Source organism: Drosophila serrata, unplaced genomic scaffold (genome assembly GCF_035046125.1).
Source record: "Drosophila serrata isolate PLE 108 unplaced genomic scaffold, ASM3504612v1 contig_382, whole genome shotgun sequence".
NCBI lineage: Eukaryota > Metazoa > Arthropoda > Insecta > Diptera > Drosophilidae > Drosophila > Drosophila serrata.
Window position 1 is genome coordinate 6,103,097 of NW_028257280.1, and position 21,615 is coordinate 6,124,711.

General features: G+C 38.8%; 3 protein-coding genes across 3 annotated transcripts in view; 1 reads left to right on the forward strand and 2 right to left on the reverse strand.

The window, feature by feature from the left end:
• Positions 1–5,307, reverse strand: LOC110186234 (synapsin). Its single transcript, XM_020955298.2, has 3 exons — positions 4,120–5,307; positions 3,838–4,059; positions 1–2,593 (listed from the first exon to the last, which is right to left on the reverse strand). Exons 1-3 carry the CDS (start codon positions 4,463–4,465, stop codon positions 2,235–2,237), a joined length of 927 nt encoding a protein of 308 aa, XP_020810957.2. The 5' UTR covers positions 4,466–5,307; the 3' UTR covers positions 1–2,234.
• Syn (synapsin) overlaps positions 4,597–21,615 on the reverse strand; it is a 26,802-nt gene continuing 9,783 nt past the window's right edge. The window contains exons 9-12 of the mRNA XM_086840728.1: positions 7,415–7,632; positions 7,020–7,116; positions 5,403–5,570; positions 4,597–5,332 (exon numbers count right to left, since the gene is read on the reverse strand). Coding sequence (XP_086696854.1) covers positions 4,883–5,332; positions 5,403–5,570; positions 7,020–7,116; positions 7,415–7,632 — 933 coding nt within the window. The 3' untranslated portion in view covers positions 4,597–4,882. The remainder of the gene's footprint in view (positions 5,333–5,402; positions 5,571–7,019; positions 7,117–7,414; positions 7,633–21,615) is intronic.
• The window catches only part of Timp (Tissue inhibitor of metalloproteases), a 13,136-nt gene continuing 885 nt past the window's right edge, over positions 9,365–21,615 (forward strand). Inside the window, exons 1-4 of the mRNA XM_020955303.2 lie at positions 9,365–11,045; positions 20,818–21,004; positions 21,079–21,164; positions 21,344–21,562. Coding sequence (XP_020810962.2) covers positions 20,872–21,004; positions 21,079–21,164; positions 21,344–21,562 — 438 coding nt within the window. The 5' untranslated portion in view covers positions 9,365–11,045; positions 20,818–20,871. The remainder of the gene's footprint in view (positions 11,046–20,817; positions 21,005–21,078; positions 21,165–21,343; positions 21,563–21,615) is intronic.

Below are 21,615 nucleotides of genomic sequence, written 5' to 3' on the forward strand. Positions count from 1 at the left end.
TTTGCTTTTGTATCAATCATCAACTCATTTATTGTTACTTTGGTTTTGGTTTTGGGGGTTTGCTTAGCCATTGCTGCTGTTCATTTGAGTAATTTATGGTACTTGTATATATATATTTATAGATTTGCATTAAATTTTGTGAGTAGCAAATGGGATATATTTTTGGTTTGGGGGATTCGCTTTCTTCTGGGACTCTGGGGGAGGGAAAGGTGAATCAATTACAGACAACATATAAATACATATATCTTCGCTATACTTTCACAATAATACGAGTATTTATTTGGTATATTTTGCAACAGATTAGAAGTCGTGTAAGTTATATGCTTTATGCTTGAGTATTTCGTTTGAATTTCAATTTACGTTTTTCAGCACTTTCATTACATTTCGTTCCCGTTGATGTACGATATAGTTATGGTGTGTGAGAGCTGTGGGTCGAGTGCCATGATATATGTGTGTATGCTCTTCGAATTGCTCGATTGATGCCCGTATTTATTTATGTACTTTTTCGTTCTGTTCTACATTTTTGTCGTTATAAATATATGTATGTATATGTTTATAAAACATTCGTGAATATGTGCCAGTTCGATTAAAATGATGATGTTTACGATTACGAAAGTACGCGTAGCCAAAGATTCACTTATAACTTACATATATATATTAAATATATAAATATTTTTAGAGAGAGAGAGAGTGAGATGGTAGGATGATATAGCATGAAGTGGAAAATATCATTGTATAGTTGTAAATTTGTTTAGATTAAAATATTTGTAGCTACAATCGAAGAGGAGAGTAGGTAAGAACGTAACAAACTTCTCAAGTATTTCTTTTGTTTTAAAATTCTCTACTGTAATAATTAGTTGATAAAAGAGAAGGAGAAGTATACAACCCAATCGTAACTATATTTTTCTCAAATATATTTATAACATATGTAAAATTGTCTATTGCTCTAAATAATGCTCAAACATGTGCGTAACAGAAGAACATTCATTAAACATTTGTGGCTAAATCATAGAGTTAAGCAATTGTGTATACTTTGAATGTTTAATATGACTTCGTTGTCGCTTGCAACATTTATAAATATTTATTTATGTATATATATTATCTAAGTATTCGTCAATATCATTCCGTTCTCAAACCGCTCCCTGTACCGACTAAGCCGCATATATAGATCGCTATATTCGAATATGTTTGGTTCGTTATTCAGCCTAGGTTTAACATTGCTTGCAGTGGTTGGTACTCTACTCATTTCTCTCAAAATCCTCGTATTCCATATCTCCTTTATCGTTTTGAATGCTCGTAAACATTAACTGCTAATACATCATAATAATAATCATAATATTTGTGGTAATAAACATTTAATTTGTGTGTGAGTAGCTTTGTAGTTGTGTTTCCGTGTGTTTGGTATGTAACATTTGCTCATAGTAATTCCCGAATACATATATATAAGTAGTTCGTTAACCGATTTATCCATTATAATTATGTTCGCATATAGATTAGTATTAAACATTCGTCTTGTTTGTTATACTTTTGCGCATATTGTCTTTAATTTTATATAGTTTTAGGATTTTATACGTGTCTCATGTTGGTATATATAACAAATTCATTAATATTTGGATTTATTTAAAAGTTCTCCCATGTCAACATGTAATATACGCTTGCGAATACTTTTCCTCATTTGGTTTTTTAATATGTTGGTATATAATTCAATATTCGTCTCAATAATATATGTATGTATATTTTATCTTCGTTTTTTTTTTGTTGGAAAATCTTTCAAAATGCTTTCAAGTATGTGTAATTAAATAGGTTCCTCGTCCATCCAACTTCCCATCTTCTATATATCATGCTGCAAAACCAGTCAAGTCATCGGCGACATTATCTAATGGGCTTTGCATTATTGTGTTGCTTTGGTGGTTATATTTATAGATTAGTAGTGTTCTACAGTGTCTACATAGCATTAACTGCTGATGATGGTGAATATCCTTATGGCTTATGAGGGGATAGAAAACGATAGTAACTAAATCATGAGCGAGTGTGTGGATGCTTAGTGTTCATTCCCATGAAACCAGGAAACTTCAGAGGCAGAAAATAGATAGATTTCCATAGTTTGCTTGTGGTATATAGTGTGTGTCGTTATGTCTTGTGAGTGACTGTGGGTCAGTTATGTCCAAACTTGGAATGACTTCTTCCCGGCTTGGACATCTCTGCTTTTGGTGATGGTTCCTCTACTCTTCGCTTCACTTCAAATCCAATTCATCGTCATCCTCCCTATTGGCACTCCAGCGCTTGGTATGCGATCCAATGCTGCTCACACTGCCGGAATCGCTAAAGTCACTGAATGCCGCATTCTGAATACCATCGTAGATCTTATATCCCCCTGCTCCGGATCCATTGCCGGAACCTACTCCGCTGGAACTCATGCTCATGCTCTTGGCTGCCCCAAAGCGATCGGTCTTATAGTTGGAGGGTGGTCCACCAAAGATCATGTCTGCATCTGAGATGGATCCCGCTGCCCGAGTGTATTTGCCATTTCCATAAGAGGCTGGCGTGGTCTTGCTATCGCCGAAAATCAGGTCCAGATCTGACTGTTTGGAAGCTGCAAGAATCGAGTTTAGAAATTAGTAAGAGATCGCATATGATTATGGAGACATGGGTGCACATCAATTTGGCGTGGGTGCAGTTTTTCTTAGCACTTAATGCTAGCACTACGTGAGCCAATATTGGAGCTTTAGTTCTAACTAATGTTGGAGACGATCGAAGAGGAATTAATTCCACAAAAATATATTTTCTGAATAACTATAAAAACAATATAATTTTAATGAAAGATAAGGAATTACCACATAAAAAGTTCTTTAACTATGAAATTACTTCTTCAATTCATTTATATTTTATTTATTTTTAAGGTATATAGATTACTTTTTCGATCGTCTCCTTGCATTTTGGTTATTGACTTTGGTGATGGAGGATGAGTAAAATGAGCGTTACCAAAAACCAAGCTTTATCAATGTGTTTAGTGAATGAAAATGCCAACTGATTCGCAAGGGTAATACACTTTTCCGGACTGATTGATAACTTTTAAAAGGAAGGCTCATCTTTTTTGATAACTCTACATTTACTGCTATACACACACACACACGCACACACAGACGTACTAAAACTAAAAAAAAATGGTTGCACTAGTATTACTAAGGAATTTTTGGTTTTGTTTTTTTCATACTAAAAGCTTTGATTATTGATTACTCTTGTGGTGTTATTTTCTTGATTTTTCTGGTTGTTGTTTCTCTTGTTTCTCTGGTAGCGTGCCCAAAAAGCCAGAACTGAACTCATGTTTTGCGGTGCACTCTAGCGAGTGTGTACTGTACTGTACTGTACTGTTCTGCTGTTTAATTATGAATCTGTTTTGTATATATATTTCGAGTGTGTGTGTCTCGGTGTGTGTGCAGGCAAGCGTTTTAGCATCGCTGGAGGAGACTTACAAACACTTGAGCGGCTCGCATGTCGTATACGTAATATTTGGCTTACTCACTGAGCTTGGAGAACAAACCCGAGCTAGGAAATTCAAAAGCAGTTAGGCTAAATCATGAACACATATATAACTCCTAATTGGTTCTCGTTATTTTTGGCTAACACTTTGACACGGCTGCCTACATGGCTAGCTAGGGATTACTCTTAGTTGGTCTCTAAATATTCATATATATATATATGGGGGTGTAGCTGATTAGTACGATAATGATGAGATTAAATGGCATGATGTTATATATATTATGCATAGGTATATATCCTTCTAGGTCTTTCGCAGCGTCAGGCTGACCAGTAGAACCCCCACGGCTAGATAATTACCATTGCTCTCGGATCGTGAGTACGAGGGCCGTGTGTATGAGGGCAAATCGCTGGGATTGTTTAAACCACCATCCTGCGAGGCAATCGAGTTGGAGTCATAGCCGGAGGTGTCTCCGGGTAACACAGTGGTGGTCACTGCAGCCGGTGCACTGTACACGCTGGCCGAGCGCATGCCAATGGCCGTTCTCCAGTCATTGGTTGTGACCGAGGTGGTAATGGTACCTTAAAAGCAAATTTATTCATTAAATACCTTATAAACTTTATTTTGTGGATAATACCCACCTGTAACAGGAGCTATGGTCCCTGCTCCTGCACTATTGCTAATATTTGTGATGGCCGTAATGCCGCTGGCCTCTCCAGCCTCTGTGGCCGTGGCTCCCGTGTTTGTGGTATTCGTATCCATGCGTGTGATGGTCTCCACCGAGGTGCTGCTGCCGTAATTACCATAGCTGGTCTTGTCCTTGCTAAGGGAACTGCTGAAGCTATTCCGATAGCCACTGGAACTGTTGGCATTGCTCACATGGCTGACATGGCTGGGTGGTGGCGGTGGTGGACCCGCCGGCGGTGGCGGGGACTTGATGGCATTGCCATTCCGATTGATGCGTGACGAGATGGAGGATGACGACATCGAGGATGAGGAGGAAGCTGTGTTGATGCTGGCTCCACTGGCCGACTTGTGCGGCTCCTTGTCAAATGGATTGACCCTTTCCTGTGGCTCAAAATTGGTCACCGGCTGATAACCGGCTCCGGCTCTATCTGTTTCCGTATTCGTATCCGTAGTTTTTGTACCGCTATCCGAAACGCTGCTGCTGCTGTTAATGGCCGGCGGAGCAGCTGGTGGCTCCTGTGTGGGCTGGGTGGAGATCACCGCTCCACTGCCGCTGCTGCTGCCGCCACCGCTGGCGAACGAGAACTGCTTGCCCAGGAAGGAGCCACTGAATCCACCGCCACTGCTTCCCGGTCCGGCACTGCTGGGCACACTGCCCGGCCCGCTGCCGCTGCTCGTCTCGCTAGCCGTTCTGCCGCGCTTCTTATTAGCGATTTCCTACATGTCCCCGAATATCCCCGCAAAGGTCTTCCTCAGGTTCTTCATGGTATCCTCGGCATCCTCCACCACGGAGCTCTGGCTCTGTGCCGGCGCCGGCCTCTGGCCCGGAGCCCGAGAAACCGAGGAGATGCTGGAGGCCTGCGAAGTCTGCGAATCGCGACGCACTCCACCCACTGTGCTGGGCCCGGTTCCTGTCGAAGACGAGGGCTCCTCCGGCAGCTCCGAGATGCTGCTGCGGCTGCTCAACCGCCCAATCGAACCCACGGCCGGCGAGGTACGCTCCGGAATTGGTGGAGGTCCACCCATGGGCGCCGGTCGTGGGCCAGCCGGTAGCGGCGGAGTGGGTGCCATGCCCTCATCCGTGGGACTCTCGGCACGCGAGGAGACCGAGGAGCGGGAGGGCAGCTTGCCGGGTCCAGTCTGGGCCATGCTGGGTCGGCAGACGTTCTGGAAAGGTATCGTGATTCGATTCATATAAGAATATATTTAATCTCATTTTCTAGAGATTTCCACCCACCTGCATGCGACCTGATACCAGATCTGCAATCTGCCGACGATCCTCCTCTTGGGTGTCTCCGATCAGGGCAAAAGTGCTATCGCAGGCACTGATGATGTACTCGCGTCCATCCTTGGCCACCACAACGGAGAGACCACACACCTCCATGCCGCCAAAGAGCTCGGATATCTGAAATGGAAACCAGCGAGCATTATTATCCGATTAGAGCTCCGACTGAGTCATGACCCCAAAATGTGTTTTCGATTGCATTTTGCAATTGCAGGCGCAGTCAGTCAAGTCAGTCAGTAAGTAACTCAGACGGGAACCAACGGGCTCAAACATTTCTGTGTGGGCTTCGGCTGTGTTGCCGCTGCTGCCGGTTTTAATTACACAGTTTGTTTTGATTAAAGCTAATGCTAACGCTAATGTCGATGCTGATTCCGATTCCGACTTGCCCAGAAAAGCGCTGACGTTGCCGCGCAATGTTGACGAAACACCCACTTATCACTGCACTCAAGGAAAATTCTATTAACTAATAGGAAAATACAGTAGGCATTTTAGATTTGCTGTACAGTATTTAATTAATGTTTTATTTAGATTTTAGATAAATAGTTTTAGTATTTATAAAACTAGAAAAATATTCTTTCTTCAAATTCGAACCTAAAGCTTTAAGATCTTAACAAGCGATTAATTATTTTAGAGAAGAATAATATTTTTCAGCAACACATACTATTTATTATACTTTAAAAACTAAAACCATTTAAAATCTTAAACATATAGTTTTCTTGCCGAATAAATGAGGTTTTCTTCATTAACAAATATTGATTAACCGAAAGATTCAGCAAACATTAATTGGAAAATATTGCAGTGTCATTTTAGCGAGAAAATTCAAATAGTTTTTCTTGGCATGTAACTCAAGACTCCGGCAGTCTTATCTAACCAAATGAATGAGAAATATTTCAGCGGCAGTAAAGTGCAATTAATTAATGCACTCGTTTGCCTTTATATGACTCAGAGTCACCACTTAAAGGAAGTTGAGCCGAAAGGCAGTTATGAGGCCTGATAAAATGCCAAAACCGATGGGGTTCCCGTGTTTCCGAATGCTTTGCACTTCATTTGGACAAATGGCAATTATGAGGCGCCCATTGCCAGGAATTGTTTTGTGGGCGACATGGAGAGCAAATCCCGTTACCTCATCGCTCAAAATCCGATTTGCATATTCATGAGCTTTAATTAAAGCTGTGCCGCCACTCGAGGGCACTGACAGAGGACTGACGTCAGACGAGCTATGATTTCTGGTCTACGGATTGGGTTCTCCGTCTCCTACGATGTAATACTGTGTGGAAGGCCCCCTTAGGGGATAATCGCAGCTCGGCCGAAATCAAAATTGTGCACCCAAAATGCCGCAAATAATTTGAAGCGATTTTCCTTAGCCATATTGATTGGCCAAATTTGATAAATGCGACAGGCTTTCAGTTTGGGCTTGGGAATGGATTTCCCAGACTTGGCTTAGAATGCGAGGAAGTAACGGTAAGCGGTAACTTAAAGTATGTTAGCCTTAAGGATAGCTTTAAATAGAATTTATTTTAACTGGAGTGACGTTTCTTAAATTCCCCCTATTTTTGTTAATTTACTCACCTCATCCACCCAGCTTTTGTACTTCTCGGTTAAGGTGATTTGCTCCAACATGGCCGAGCCTTGATTGGTCTTCCAATTGCCGGTGATCGATTTACGCCTGTTCAAAATTAAAGAGCGAAAGCATAATGAGCATAATAAATTAAGCATGGTTAATGCAATGAGACATTGGGGGAGAAAAATAAAGTGATATCTTTGAACTCGATGCCACATTTTGGCCGGCAAACAATGAACTCTCCAGATAATTGCCAATTGCCAGGCGGTCGCTTTTGTCTGCTGACAGTTTCATTCGAAATGGAAATCGTATTCAAGGTCGGACCACTCGACTTAATACCAATTCCCATCCGCATTGTGGACAGGGAATTGCTGTCTGCGGTTGCCTGTCTGCGGTCACTTACATAAATGCCTTGTAGTTGTTGCCAATCTTCTGGATATGCACACTGAACTTGGCATCGATGTAGGGCTCAATGGTGCAATAACAATGCGAATCGTTGCCGGCACCGCTCACCAATCCAGCGGCATCTTGGAGGGCGCTCTGGTTCTCCAGCCGGGCGGTGGCCACACCGCCATGGCAATGTCCAGCCTTCAGCACGCTGGGGAACTTTGTGAACTGGAACTGCAAGTGCACAGAGAGGAAAAAATGTATATTTTAATTATATATTCAAAAAGATCAAATAACAAATTACTATTAAAATATAACAGATAAATATTGCCGGTTTTGATGTTTCTATAATTATTTTCCAGTACTTGGTTATATGAATAAATCCCTTATTTATCTACCTTGTTATTATAAATATATTTTAGGCATGTTTAATTAATTTATCCCGCCTTTTTTTCTACGTGATAAATGCGGGAAACGAAGGCAATCACAATCAGTGTCTTTGCTGTCTGATTTGCATTCTATATATTACAATACATCGATGATGATGGCACTCAGGCTCTTTAGGTTCGTATATATATTTTATTTTATTTTTTCAATTTTATTTGCTGAGGAAATCAGGGGTACCGATTATTACGAATCCATTGGATAAGTGCCAAAACCACTTTGAGTTTCCTCTGTTGTTGTTTTTTTGCATGAGTTCCGATTACGAATCTGGCCATGGAAATTTTCTTTGATTTTCCTGTTCATTTCCCAGAATCCCAACATTAGTCAGGCAGTGTACTATACTATTATATTTATTCAAAATATGCATTCCCCTTTATTAATGGTATATGCAAAATTTCCTATTAAATATGTAAAGCTGCCAGTGCATACAAATAATTAATTCATATTTTATTGATGTAACAGTCTCTGGCTTATGGCTTATTATATTTAAACATGTAAATCGACAAATGATTACCCCTGTTAATCATCTCTCTCTCGGAGACCATATTTAAACAGCTGATAAATCACATGAAAAACACATGGGTCTTCATGTCGTTTATTCAATCAAAATAAAACAAAAAATACAAAGAACAGCAGAGGGAAACCATAACAAACCATGACGCAGACCAAAGAATTGTCGCAATTGCCGGGACAAGAGACAATATCGTGATGACAGAATTAACAAACAGCGGAGTGAGAGAGAATTTCTCAATGAAATATCAACGATGGATGTGGGTTCGGACTTACTATATAATATATATGATATGTATATATGTTATGGTGAGACGTCACACCCCCGCATAGCGGGCATTCTTGGAAGCTGCTACGTATTCCGCTTGAGTGGCCGCCCGTCTAGGGGCCCGATCAAGCTCCTCGGTGTATTATATCAGCCAACTTAAAATATGCACTGTGACGCATCCGTAACGCCCTGCAGCGGGTGGCTGGTGAAAAGGGGGAGGGGCAGGGGGCTTTTGGGCGGCTGAGCGGGGAGCTCTCTGGTTGAGTGAGCGATATACGAGTGCAAAGAGGAAAGGCACTGAGAGAAATTAACATGATACTTGAGTTTTAAATAAATTATAAAACTCTTTCAACTCTTAAGTGTTTAAATTAGTTTATGTTTATGCAAATTTTGTAGGTAGCAATTTGTTTAAAAAACAAATTATAACTTATCCAGTTTACAACAAATTTTCTTTTAATTTGAGATCAAGCCACTTAGTTTTATTTTATAATTTAATTTTATTAAGATCGGGTGACTATAACATATAGCTACCATATACAACAATAGTTAAATGTAATGTAATGCCAACCTCTCTCTCTTTCACTCTCGTTATGTCTGTCTCTTTCTGTGTACCTCCAGAGGCACCTCTTGCTCTCTATACCTCTCAGCCTTTCTCTAGCGATAGCTCTTACTCTCTCGCTCTCACTTTCTCTGTTCTCTTTGCTCGGGGACTATAAATAGAGGCGCTGCCTGCGCTCCAGCCACATTCTGTCCGCGGCCTTCCACCTGTTAACATCTCAAGTGATAGTGGTGAAAGTGATTATGATTGCCCTTCGACTCTGATAATATAACCTGACCAATGCCATGCATCGGGTTAACCATGAAGAAGCTCACTTTGATATCATCATAAAAAGCCTGCTTAAATTCCCTTGTTACCATGGATCCCAATGCTTAATTTTAATCAAGAGTGATAGAGCAATTTTTATTAATTATTTACGAATACTGATTTCTTACCCTTACGATACTTTCTAAACTCTTCTGACTTTGCCGCCAACTTTTGCAGGGTATTATAATATCAGTCAGATGCTTGTAAAACAGTGAAGAAGTAATTTCCGACCCCATAAATCATATATATTCTTGATCAGAATCGAAAGTCGAATCGATCTAGCCATTTCTGGTAGAAAAATAAATTTTTGAAAAATTTTCAAAACTTTACATCATTTACATCATTAAAATTGCCAAAAATTTGACAAAAAATTGATTTTTTTAAATTTAAAAACTAAGTACGCACATATGTAAGCCGCAGAAAAACTAGCACAGAAACGCTTTCCGAATTAAAATTAATGAATTTTTGACTGAGTTATGAAATTTTAAAATCTCTGATTTACCTAAAAAATTGGCATATAAAATATTGATTTAATATATCTAAAGTGCACATATTTCAATGATTGCCAGAAGTATTGACTCGACTTCACATTTGAAACCAAGATCCTCTGAACAATTGCAAGAGTTTATACACTTTGGCTCCTCGAACGTTATTTTCTTTTCAAGCCTTTTTATTCTTAATTCGAATAAGTTAAGTTATACTTCTCAATAATATTTTCCCCCAGTGTATACATGTCCGTTGCGGTGGCGTTAGCCGGCAGCATGGATAGTATGCAGATTATGGCAACGTGCTGTAGGTGGAGCATGGAGTATGAAGCATGACATGGCCAGCGCGGGAGCCGGAGCAGCACGTGTGTGCGCCACATGGTCGTGGGATAGCACAGGGGAATAGGAAGTGGTTATAGGAAGTCGGGTTCACAGAGCCAACATAAGCTAAATTATTAGTTGATTTGCGGCCTGACAGATGCGCTATTTTCTGTGGTTTCGTGTGGCGATCTCTCTTTTATTATTCCCCTCCTAGTATTTAGTTGTGGCGCCATGTATCTACGAGATACTCTCGTACTTCGGTGCTCTCGGCATAAACCAGACCCATGCACGCAATTAATAAAGCTGCCAAGGTAAAATAATGCACAGAAAAATGCAATCGCCAAGCGATCCACTCACTCCACTCACACCACTCACTTTCCACTCATTTCTGGGGAATTTATTACGCTTTTGATCGGCCGACCGATCGAGTGAAGTACTCAAAGTACCCAAAGTCTCAAGACCCGAACAACTCGAGTGAAATCGCTCGCTGTTCGTTTTCCGATTCCGATTCCGTTTCGGGTTCGTACCTCTTCACTTCAAACTTGGCGATTCAGTTCAGAACCGCAAGCGCAACGAGCTGGAAGAAATCAATCCGCGGGATCGGTAATCTATATAAGATCAAGTGCATTCGATTTATGCGAGTTTCAGTGAAATTACATTCCCGAATTTAAATAATTTCTGTGCCATCGGGTTCAAGTGTCCAAAAGCTAGGAAGTGTACATTGTTTAACTTACTAAGCAGACTTTGCAAAAAGGTAAAAATAATGAACTGTGTTTTGTTTTTTATAAATTATATATGTGGGAATATTGAATTTGAAAAACTATAACAAGTGATATAATTAAGAAACATTTGCTTTACACTCAAGAGCTTGAAATTGTGGTTTTTAGGTTTTCTGTTTTCAGTACATTGCATTAAAATCAATAATTTCTTGAAACCAGAAGTAAATTATTGACGATTTTTGTAAAGTTCTTAAGAGATAAATGATTATTAAATTGAGTACATTTTCCTTATATATTATTCAACTAGGAAATAATTTGTTTAAAGGCCTAAAGTGTTTTGAATAATTATAGTTTATTATAATTTGTAGTTACTTATTTGACTGATGAAAAATTCCTTCGGTTTTTGCGTATGAACATTTGCCCTGAGTGTTGATAGACCGAATAAGAACAAAATCAACCCAAAACAAGTTGCTGCATGTCATTTAAAAATATTTATTTAGTTTCAATTTAACTTTAGAGTTGTTTGTTGCAAAGCGATTGGCATTTAGAAGCCGCAAATGGAAGGTATGCAAAGCGCGCGACATGCGCGCGTTTTTCGGGCTATTTAAAACGCGCGCGCGGGGAAAAACTTTTATTTCGTTTCTGACACAGCGACACAGTTTTCCAACCCAGAACACACATGCACACGCACACACAAAGTGCTGCCCGTATTTATTTGCGTTTATTTATAATTTGTTTTTATTTGCTTGTTTGAAGCGACTTGGGTTTTCTTCTTGCGCCTCCCGATTCGTCTTAATAGTTTTTAATGTCGCCAATTTGTAAACAAACTGCAGTCATTAAAAAAAATATATAAAAGTAGCCTGGTTGTGCAATGCCGTCTGATCGTAAAGTCCACCCGGTCATATCAGTGATATATAGTATCTATATATATATATGTAATATTTGCTGGATGTCAAGGAAAGTTCTGGCCGAGTGGGAGGTATTTCCATATTACGTATACGTCATGTGTGTTTTGGCATTGGCCATTTAATGTCTAAAAATATGATTAGAACACATTAAATGTATTGGTTTCTACTGTGTATGGTGTGTTGTTTCTTCATTTTTTCTCCCGAATACATAAACCTATAAAATATTTATAAGCGAATACTCAAAGGGAGGGGAAAATCGGTGAGGCCACCTCGGGGGAAATGCGTGAAAATGCATTTTCAAGTGCTTTTCCATTCCCCTCTTTTATTTCCTTTGCTTTGTTGCTTTCCATGACATTGTTTCGCATGGATATTCATAATTTTTCCTTCATTTGACTTTGGCTTTACTGTTGGCTTTTCTGTTGTTTGTGCGCCATTTAAATGAGCTTGTATTTGTATTGCTTTTCTGGGAAATGTTCGGCAAATTGCTGCGTTGACTTTTATTTTCGAGGCATTATCAGTTGGATACTATAGGTGTAGGAAAAGGTTTATTTGTTGAGTGTTTTTCTGACTTTTTAAATTTATTTTACAGTAATTATTTTAACAAAATTATGTTGATGTTAAAAGTGTTTGCTTTCATTTATCTTAGTTAAGTAAATTACAGTTTCAGCGAAAGCAGAATTAAAGACATATTTTCATAGAAAATGTAATGGATGTTCCTTCATCACAATTTAAATACACAAACCATTTCTTTCACTTTACTTCCTATTAGTATAAATAGTTTTAACCCTTTTAATGTCTGTTATTTCCTGAACCTTACTTAATATTTAGAGCTACTTTTTGTATAGATTTATATCAATACTTTCCCATTACATATATCGCCATATGGCGCTTAAAATAAAAAACCTTAACCGCAAATAGCTTATTGTCTGAAAGCAAAACTCGATTACCTATTTCAACAATTCCGAGAATGTAAATCCGATCAATGCGGTGGCTGCTCTACTAAGATTTCGCACTGGGCTCAGCCACAGAGAGCCCCATAAAAGCCGCAAACAGTCGGTAAATAAAATTGTCACAACGAATGATTGCGATTGTGATTGTGACTTTTCCCTCGCACATCATTCAATTTGCCATATTCGGCCAGTCGCAGGCTTTTAAAGTCCCAAAAAAAGTGAGTTACCTTATACGGAGGCCGATACAGATACAGATACTTGGATACATTTGCTTGGGATTGTTTATTCGGACGACACACCCACTGCGGCATGGCTGGCTCATCCACGGCACATTCATAATTTTTTGCTGTGCAAATCTTTGCAATTAAATATTATTGTACAATTAAGCAGAAATCGGCGACAAAGAGTCTTTGGTGTTCCTGTCCATTAATAACTTTTCTCCCTCATCTTTATTATTTTTATTTGCTCGCTTTTTTCCCCCTACAGTTTGTGGTTATTGCGTAAATTTCTCAAGTCAGGCGGCAATTTATCGACGATGATTTCTTTTTGGTATCCAAGTTCCCCGAGGTTCCTCCGTGCTCCTCAAGTTCCTTCAGTTTCTCGATTTGTGTGTGGGCCAAGAGCCGTCAATTTGTCGCATTGTGTCACTTGACTTGGGCTGTTTTTCTGGTCCTTTCCTTAATTTCCTCGACAAGATCTGTCACCCGGCGAGACTTGAATGGAGCTCGGAATCCAGTAATAAATCATTCGAATTGATGAAAACTCATAGCTGGGCACAACAGGAAATCTCTTTAATATTTAATTAAACTGTCAGGCGTTGCTATTTGAACACTTTATTGATTTTTATGCAAATACTACAATTTGATAATGAAAAGTCGGCCTCACACTGAAGCCCATTGTATTCGGACCCCACATTGATTATTTGCAAACATATTCATACATATGTTTGTTTATTTTGTCGTCGCATATGCACATGCATAAAATTCACAGAGTATTGGGGCTGAGTTCATTAAAAATTTATATTTTTATGGCCCAGTAACTGCAATGTAAGGCGACCCTGGGTCCGAGACAGCCGGTCAAAAGGCCCCAGACCCTTGGATTCTTTCTTCAACCCATTTAAAGGCACTGAGAAAATAATTATATTATACTGAATACTTAAGCTTTACAAATATAACTAGCTAGAGGGAACCTTCAGTTATCTGACAAGTTATGCTAAAATAATTTTAATACAAATACACCACCTTTTAGAATTATTTTGAAAGTCAAATACTGTTTTCTTTCTAAGAACTTTACTGCATAATGCGAACAAGCGGTTTAAATATTCTTATATCCTCAAAGTTTTTACTCATGTAAATTAGTTTCTTGTTTATCCATATTTTTTTCCAGTTCAAGACCTTTGTTTACCCTCGGACACATTAGCATTTTTAATTGAATCTTTCGTTACGCATCCTGGGCGATTTTTATTTTTTTGTTTTGTTTATTTTCTCAAGACGCCGCCGCAAGACGATTTGTGTCATAAATTGCTTCGCTTTTTAATTTTGAAACGAAAACCCTAAATGTGAGCCTGCGGAACGTGACGAATTTGGGTAGAAATTGTTTCGGTTTGGATTTTGCAAAATGATTGTGTTTATTTTGCATGGGATGAGGACGAAGACCTCGACCCCGACGGCGGCGGCGGTTGCATCGAGTGGCTAAATAAGAGGCCAGTAGCTGCGCAAGATTTTTATTTTCGGCATAATGATGCCATCGCTCAGGAGCCGTCAAGAACCACTGCTGGCATACTTGGCCAATGCATGAATTAACGAGGCGTAAGCCATAAACATTCCGAGCATAGTTGTCTGCCAGCCGGCGTTTCGGATTCGGTTTCGTCACCTTACACCTGAATGGAGCTGTCAACCGCTGAGCGAATGCATCTCGCCGGGCAACTCAATTAGAAGAGCACTTGGAGAACTAAGTGTGACTAATTGTAATGCAAAATAAGGTGGAAAATTCATCAACAGACATTACTTACAAGTCTACTTAAATTGTATATGATATGTATTTCAGACACAATAACCCTAAAGAAAACTGTCTAGAAACGTGATATTTTTCACAAGTCAAAGCAGCCTCTCATTTAAATAAATAATGAAAAGGCAAGTTGATACTTAAACAATATATATCCAGAATATATATTTTACCTTTTTTCTAACAATAAAAGTAATGTCTATTAGTACACTTTTACTAATACATTTTCCCCAGTGCATCACTAGTTCTTATCACCTCGAATTCCAACGCTTAATTATGTATATTCCACTGAGTTTTGTGTTGCCACAGGTGTCACTGAGTGCATGTAAATGCCAATACCTGGATGTTTATCTCATTCGAGCTGAGTTTGGTAGTATGGGAATCAGTTGTGGGGTCAAAGATCAAACTGAGGCATTAATCAAAATACGGGAACCTCTTTGTTTGGGCCGCCTTTTGCCAGAGCATTGATCATGCTGTTTATGGTTATGGCAATTCCCCATTGCCCATTGCCCCGATCGTGACTCTGATATTTCTCCTTAATTTTCTACCATTGTTGAAAAGGCTGCCGCCACCAAAAAGCCAGAAATGCCGCTGGCCAAAGAAAGTTTTCCAGCATCGTTATGAAAATTGGCAAAACAAAAAAAGTAGAGGAAAAGCCTAAGTTCAACATGCAAGCCAACTCATGGCATGTTTTCCCAGCTACAATGCAAATATATTTACTTAATTTAATTGAGAGATACTGCCTATATCTAGGGCTCTACCTGATAAGCAGATTCCCTCCTATTTTGCTAGAAATATATACGGAATATTTGCCAAATCAGTTACGTATAGAATACTGCGCAGTTCGATCTTATTACGAACCCATTCCCGACTGTTTAGAAAGTCAATCAGCAATACCAAACATACAGAAAACGAATTACCACAAAAAGCAATATCGAAAAGTAAATGACCGCTGAAAATAAAGCATAATGTCATTCGACACGAATTTTGGTTACTCAGTACTTGTACTTTCTTTAAATATTTATTTTGTTACTAAAGCCATTTACATCATCTTTTTAAAAATTTAAAAAATAAATAAGATGTAGTTCATTTTGTTGGTATGTTACCTAAATACCATTTAATTGTCTCAACTTTTATTTGTAGATTGTATCTTTTTAAATAACACACAAATATTTAAGAAATAAAGTAGGTTTTCCCTATTGTGTCTTTTACGAATTCTGTATAAAAGATATCAATGCCCTTCAAGTAAATCCCCATTATAATTTTTATACAAATAGAAGACTTATTATCTTATCGCCCCGAACTACTTACTTTACTATACAGTACTCTTAACAATTTGCATGTATATTTGCACAAAGTTAATAGAATATTAGCTATCTTAGGCTGAAAACTCAGCTAGAAATATATATGTGAGTTGACCCAATTGGGCAGAGAACGCTAATTAGGTATGAATGTGGTATGTAGGAAAATAAACATAAATCACTATCCAATTACTGGATACAAAAAAAAAAAAAAACGCTGACAAAGCTATGGAGAAGCAAATTGGAAAAGTGATCCATCCATCGAAAGGCGATCCGAGAGCAAAGCTAATTAGACACATTTTTATGCCCACTTCGGAGGCGCAAAATATAAGGCCTCGTAAATCGGAGAGCGTGCAGTGCAATATAAACGGAAGATCCGAAAGCTATAAATACGATTTTATGTCGAATGCATTCTCCCCTTCGGGCATACTGTTTTCCATTGTGGTTGGTGTTGGAGTGGTGTCAATACTTTTTGGGGTCCAAGTACGGACACACATTACGCGGCATTAGCAGCCATTAATGGGTGCAATTAAGTGCTCATAAAGCAAAACTCTCGACGGATAACTAGCATTGGCCGCCGGCTCATTTCACAGATTTTCCACTTTCGGAAAAACGCCAAACAGCAACAACCAAAATCGCATTAATTATGTGGCCACGACCACCCAACAAAAATCAGAAAACAAAAAGAGTAAAAGGAGTGTAGCCAAAAACCCAAGCTCAGCCCAAAGCGCTTTAGCTGCTTTACTTTGGAAGCCCGAAAATCCTTTATTTTTGTAGCTTACTTTCTTGTTTTTATTTGCTGGTCTGTGGTGGTGGCCTTTTTCACGTCTGACCTTAGTCAAATCCCTTTGAATTCACTTGGGAAATCTCTCTTTGGTCTCACCTTTTTACCTGTCTACCCGTCTGGCCAAGTGTTAATCATACAATTTGCATAATTTAAAATTGCTGATGCTTTTGGCAATGATTTAAAAATTTCATGAGGTCCCGTCGCCTTAATTCAAGCATATAAATTGTAAACAATGAGAATTGTCATGGTAACATGGAATTGTCATGGGCCTAAATTTAGGTTATTTGCAAAAAAGTTTTATTGAAGGAAGGGGGCAAAAATTTAATCAAAGATTGTTTTTTGAGAAATTATCTTTACGTTCTTGTATTAGTCATTTATATAATATGTGTATATATTTTAATCAATGTAGAAGTATTGATGATATATTTGTTATTTATATAAAATATATATTTCAATCTATGTTGAAGTATTGTTGATAAATTTGTCATTTATTTAGTCATTTGATATTTATTTTGTAATCAATTTAATCATTACTCATATTTTTACGGCAGCTATAAGGGAAAATAATCATACCAGTTGGAAGATAATATATAAAAATATAAGTAATGTTACGCATAAAAACAAAAGAAAAGAAAGTTTTGTTTGTCATTAAAATGTTTATTATCATCATTTTATTTTCAAGTTTAGGCACATGTTGTTAAAATAAAGAGACATATTCAACAGATATATATACCTATGTATATAATAATAACCCTATAAAAATATATTTCAGAGGAAAATGGTATTTTGTTGCCGAGACATTGTAAACAGTTTAAAGATTCTAGGAATATCAGAAGTGTACAATAATTTTAAATGTTTCTATTTAAAGAATTTTTGAATAATTTTGAATAATATGAAATATCTACTATATATCACTTACAAATGGGTATTTCTCCTAGACCCCTACATACATTTTTTCCTGCAGCTTGTCAACATTCTTGAAGTGACCCGAGAGCAGGGTAGAAATCAATGCTAATTGAACTCGAACCGATGATATTTGACTCAATATCTTTCGAAATTGTTTGCGCACTGGATGCCTTTGCCCTTATTGTTGCTGTTGGCGGTGGTGGTGTCCCGCATAATTGAATGGCAGTCGCTCAAAATTGAAAGCAGTGTCAAGTGTCAACATCGATGATGGTGACGACACAAAGACTTCAAACCGGCGGCCAAGAGCAGCATCAGCAGACAAGTGTGTCAACTAGACGGGGAGGCGTGAAGTGACGTCGAATGCAGCACGTTTTGTTTTTCGGGGGGCACACAGCCGTGTGCCATAATATATAACATTTAATTGACATGTGCTGAGCTTGTCAACAAACACGGCAGCATTTCCCTTTTTCCCCAGAGAACACACACACCAAAAAAAAAAAAAAAAAACTGAATTCAAAAACAACGCTGACAGGCTGCTGCCACTGCCCCTTGCATTTTTTCCCGACTTGGGGCAGCTTTAAACTATGCCTGCCTGATATATAGCCACGCTAATTGTGCATTCAGACATGTGTGCATAAATAAATAAAGGCGACTTAGGCCTATGAGGGGGCAAAAAACAAAACAAATATAAAAAACGTCTCAGATGGAATCGTGCGAATTTTCCAACGCCTTTGAAACGCTTTTCTTGCTGCCAATTGGCTCTCGAGTTGATTTATCTGCTAAACGCTGATGACGTTTCCCGCTCGTGTGTGTGTTTGTGTGTGCCAGTTTTTGTTGCTCCTTGGCCGGCTGTTTGTTTGTTTTTTTGTTTTTCCCCCTCATTTTCCCCTTGTCGTTTTTGTTGTTGCTAGTTTGCTGAGTTGTCGGCCTGTTTGTTAAACAAATCCACGCCGTTAATTGCCGGGCAAAGTGTCACAGAGAAAAGACAGGAAAACAAGGGGAGCTGCTTTCCTTTATCTTGGTGAAAATTCTCCCATGACATTACGACACTAATTCCCCATCTCATTTGCTTAAGCATTTGATTGGATTGTAAGAAAATTGGTGAAAATTTATACATCCAGCTAAGAAGGTTAAGGAAAGGCACACAATAAATGCTTGAAAAATCATATGTACCTTAAAGAGCTGAATCAGTAAATATAAGCTTCCCTCACCTTTGATCCCTATAAAAACTTAATAACTTAATACACTTATTATAACTGATTTTAAAGAATACAAAAATAAAATTCAATTATTAAATGAATTATTTATAACAAGGTTAATGACATTAAGACAACACTCAAGTCTAAGAAGCCTTCATAACTAAATGTTCATACAGAGAAAAACTTTATTTCAAATAGAAAATATTTAATATATATTTAAGAGATTAATAACTATTTAGTTAACGTTATTAATTCCAAATATAAATTGCCTCGTATTTAAAATTTATATTTTCTTGGAATATTATCATCATTTACCACAATTCTTCTTTATACTTTTTATCATATTAAAAATACATATCAGGAAACTAAAAATCTATTGGTTTTGTCAGAATATATTAATTGTCCGCAAAGCTCTTTGTCACAGATATTTTACTATTTATCCATGCATAAATAAGTAAACTCGATAATGTATCATTTCATCGCTTCAATAATTTAAAATAAATGCTGACAGTGGACACAATTTATAGAATATATTATCTAATTCAATTTAGAAATCAATTTTAGATACTTTGATAGTCATAAAAGCAATATATTATGTGAGTTTCTTTTGAAAACATGCTCTCAATATTTGGAAAACTCATTTTCCCCCGTGTTGTGTGAGTGTGTGCCCCAGTTTAACCCATTAGTCAGCGCGTCTGCTTGTCTGGCCGCCACTTGGACTGCCACTTAATAAATAGTTTGATGCATTACTCCTGCCCGCTTCGCTTGCATTCAATCAATAGCTCGCGACCCCGCCACCCAAGACCCCCCATTTGCCCCTCTTGTGTCTGGTGCGTATGTTTTCCATTGGCTTTTCCGCAAAATGCTTTTAATTCAATTTTATTTCAATTTAATTGCCACATTGCCGTGCTGCTGGAGCTGCCTCCTCGCGGCTTTGGTGTGTGCATTCAGCAGAGGAGATAGGCTGGCAGGCATATGGTTATAGATAGATTCGCCTATATGGCATGGAACCTGCCTATCTGCGTCGATCAGTTCGACAGCACAGCAAAAGGCAGAGTTGCAGCTGATTACTTGCCCCTGCCACTTTCGATATTATACAATATTTCTGCGCCACATATATAGTAGCGAGTGCATCTACATATAGCGTGCGGTATCGGATCGATATGCCGCGGTTTTGTAATGGATTTCGATTCGATTTGTGCGTCTCAAGTTTTCTATGAATTTCCCATAAACAATTTTCAATTGAAATGCTCTGGCAATTGAACTACTTTCATGAGATTTATGCATTCTAAATTGGCTGCCTTTTGGCACAAGACTGAAAAGAAATAAAAACGAAAGCAGAAGCAGAAGCTGGAGCAAAAGCTGTAGCTGAAGCATCATCTTCGGCTTTATCCCAATCCAATTTAGCAGGAATAAATAAATAAATAAAGTGGAAAGTGTCTGTCATAACGCTCTTGATGATCCCGGCTTGTGCGTGCCTGTTTGTGACAGAAGGCGCGATTAATTGCTGTCATACAGGGCGTATGTGTAATATATTATATGCATAATTGAGCAGTGGATTGATGGCTGACTGGGAACCGAGTAGCTGGCCTCCATTGATAAGCATTGAATGACATAAGTGAGACGGGCATAATTAATCTCCCAGTGACCTTCAGGTCCCTTTACTTTTCGCACTCCCTCCCATTAAAACATTGTTGTCGCCATAAAAAGCAATCACACAATTTTCTCAATTTTCCGCTCCTCTCGTTACAGTAATCCCGGAGACCCAGTGGCGGCGACATAAAGTCACTTTATCAACTCGCAGCCATGGATTTTAGAAAGCATTTGGGTTTATTGATGCTCTTCCTAGTCGCTGTCTTTGCGTTTTACGGTCGCCCAGTGGACGCCTGCTCCTGCTATCCCGCCCATCCGCAGACGCATTTCTGTCAGGCAGACTATGGTGAGTTATTTCATATATAGCGGGGTCGAGTCCCTACGGGAATTCAATAAATAAATGCCAATGCTTTTCAACAGTTGTGCAGCTGCGAGTCCTTCGCAAATCAGACACCATCGAGCCCGGAAAATCCACCTACAAAGTGCAACTCAAACGCACCTACAAGGTAAGCAGCGATGACATTGTCACTTGTTACAAAGAGAGAGCAACAGAGATTCCCAAGGGTTGACTATAGTAAGGAATTTCATTTTTGTAATACCAAACATTTACTTCCTGTGCTTACCTTGGGAGGATTTTCAATATATTTTCTTAAAGTGAAAATGAAAACTAATATCTCTGCTTTAGGCCACTCCCGAGGCGCGTCGAATGCTACGTGATGGACGCCTGGCCACACCCCTCGCAGACTCCATGTGCGGAATGAAGCTGGACATTGGCAAGGTGTACATTATAGCCGGAAAGATGCCGGCTCTTAATGTTTGCCACTATGTCAAGGAGTACATCAAGATGACCAAGACGGAGCGTCATGGCTTCAGCGGTGGCTATGCCAAGAGTTGCAGTTGCACGGTGAGCTTAGAGACAGAAGCACCTCATTTGAATTCACTAATAAATATTAAATC

Coding starts and splice junctions, on each gene's coding strand:
- LOC110186234 (XM_020955298.2), bottom strand. CDS start 4,465: ATGTCGTCATCCTCCATCTCGTCACGCATCAATCGGAATGGCAATGCC. Junction 4,060..4,119: donor GACCATAGCTCCTGTTACAG/GTGGGTATTATC, acceptor TTTGCTTTTAAG/GTACCATTACCACCTCGGTC. Junction 2,594..3,837: donor CTCACGATCCGAGAGCAATG/GTAATTATCTAG, acceptor CGATTCTTGCAG/CTTCCAAACAGTCAGATCTG.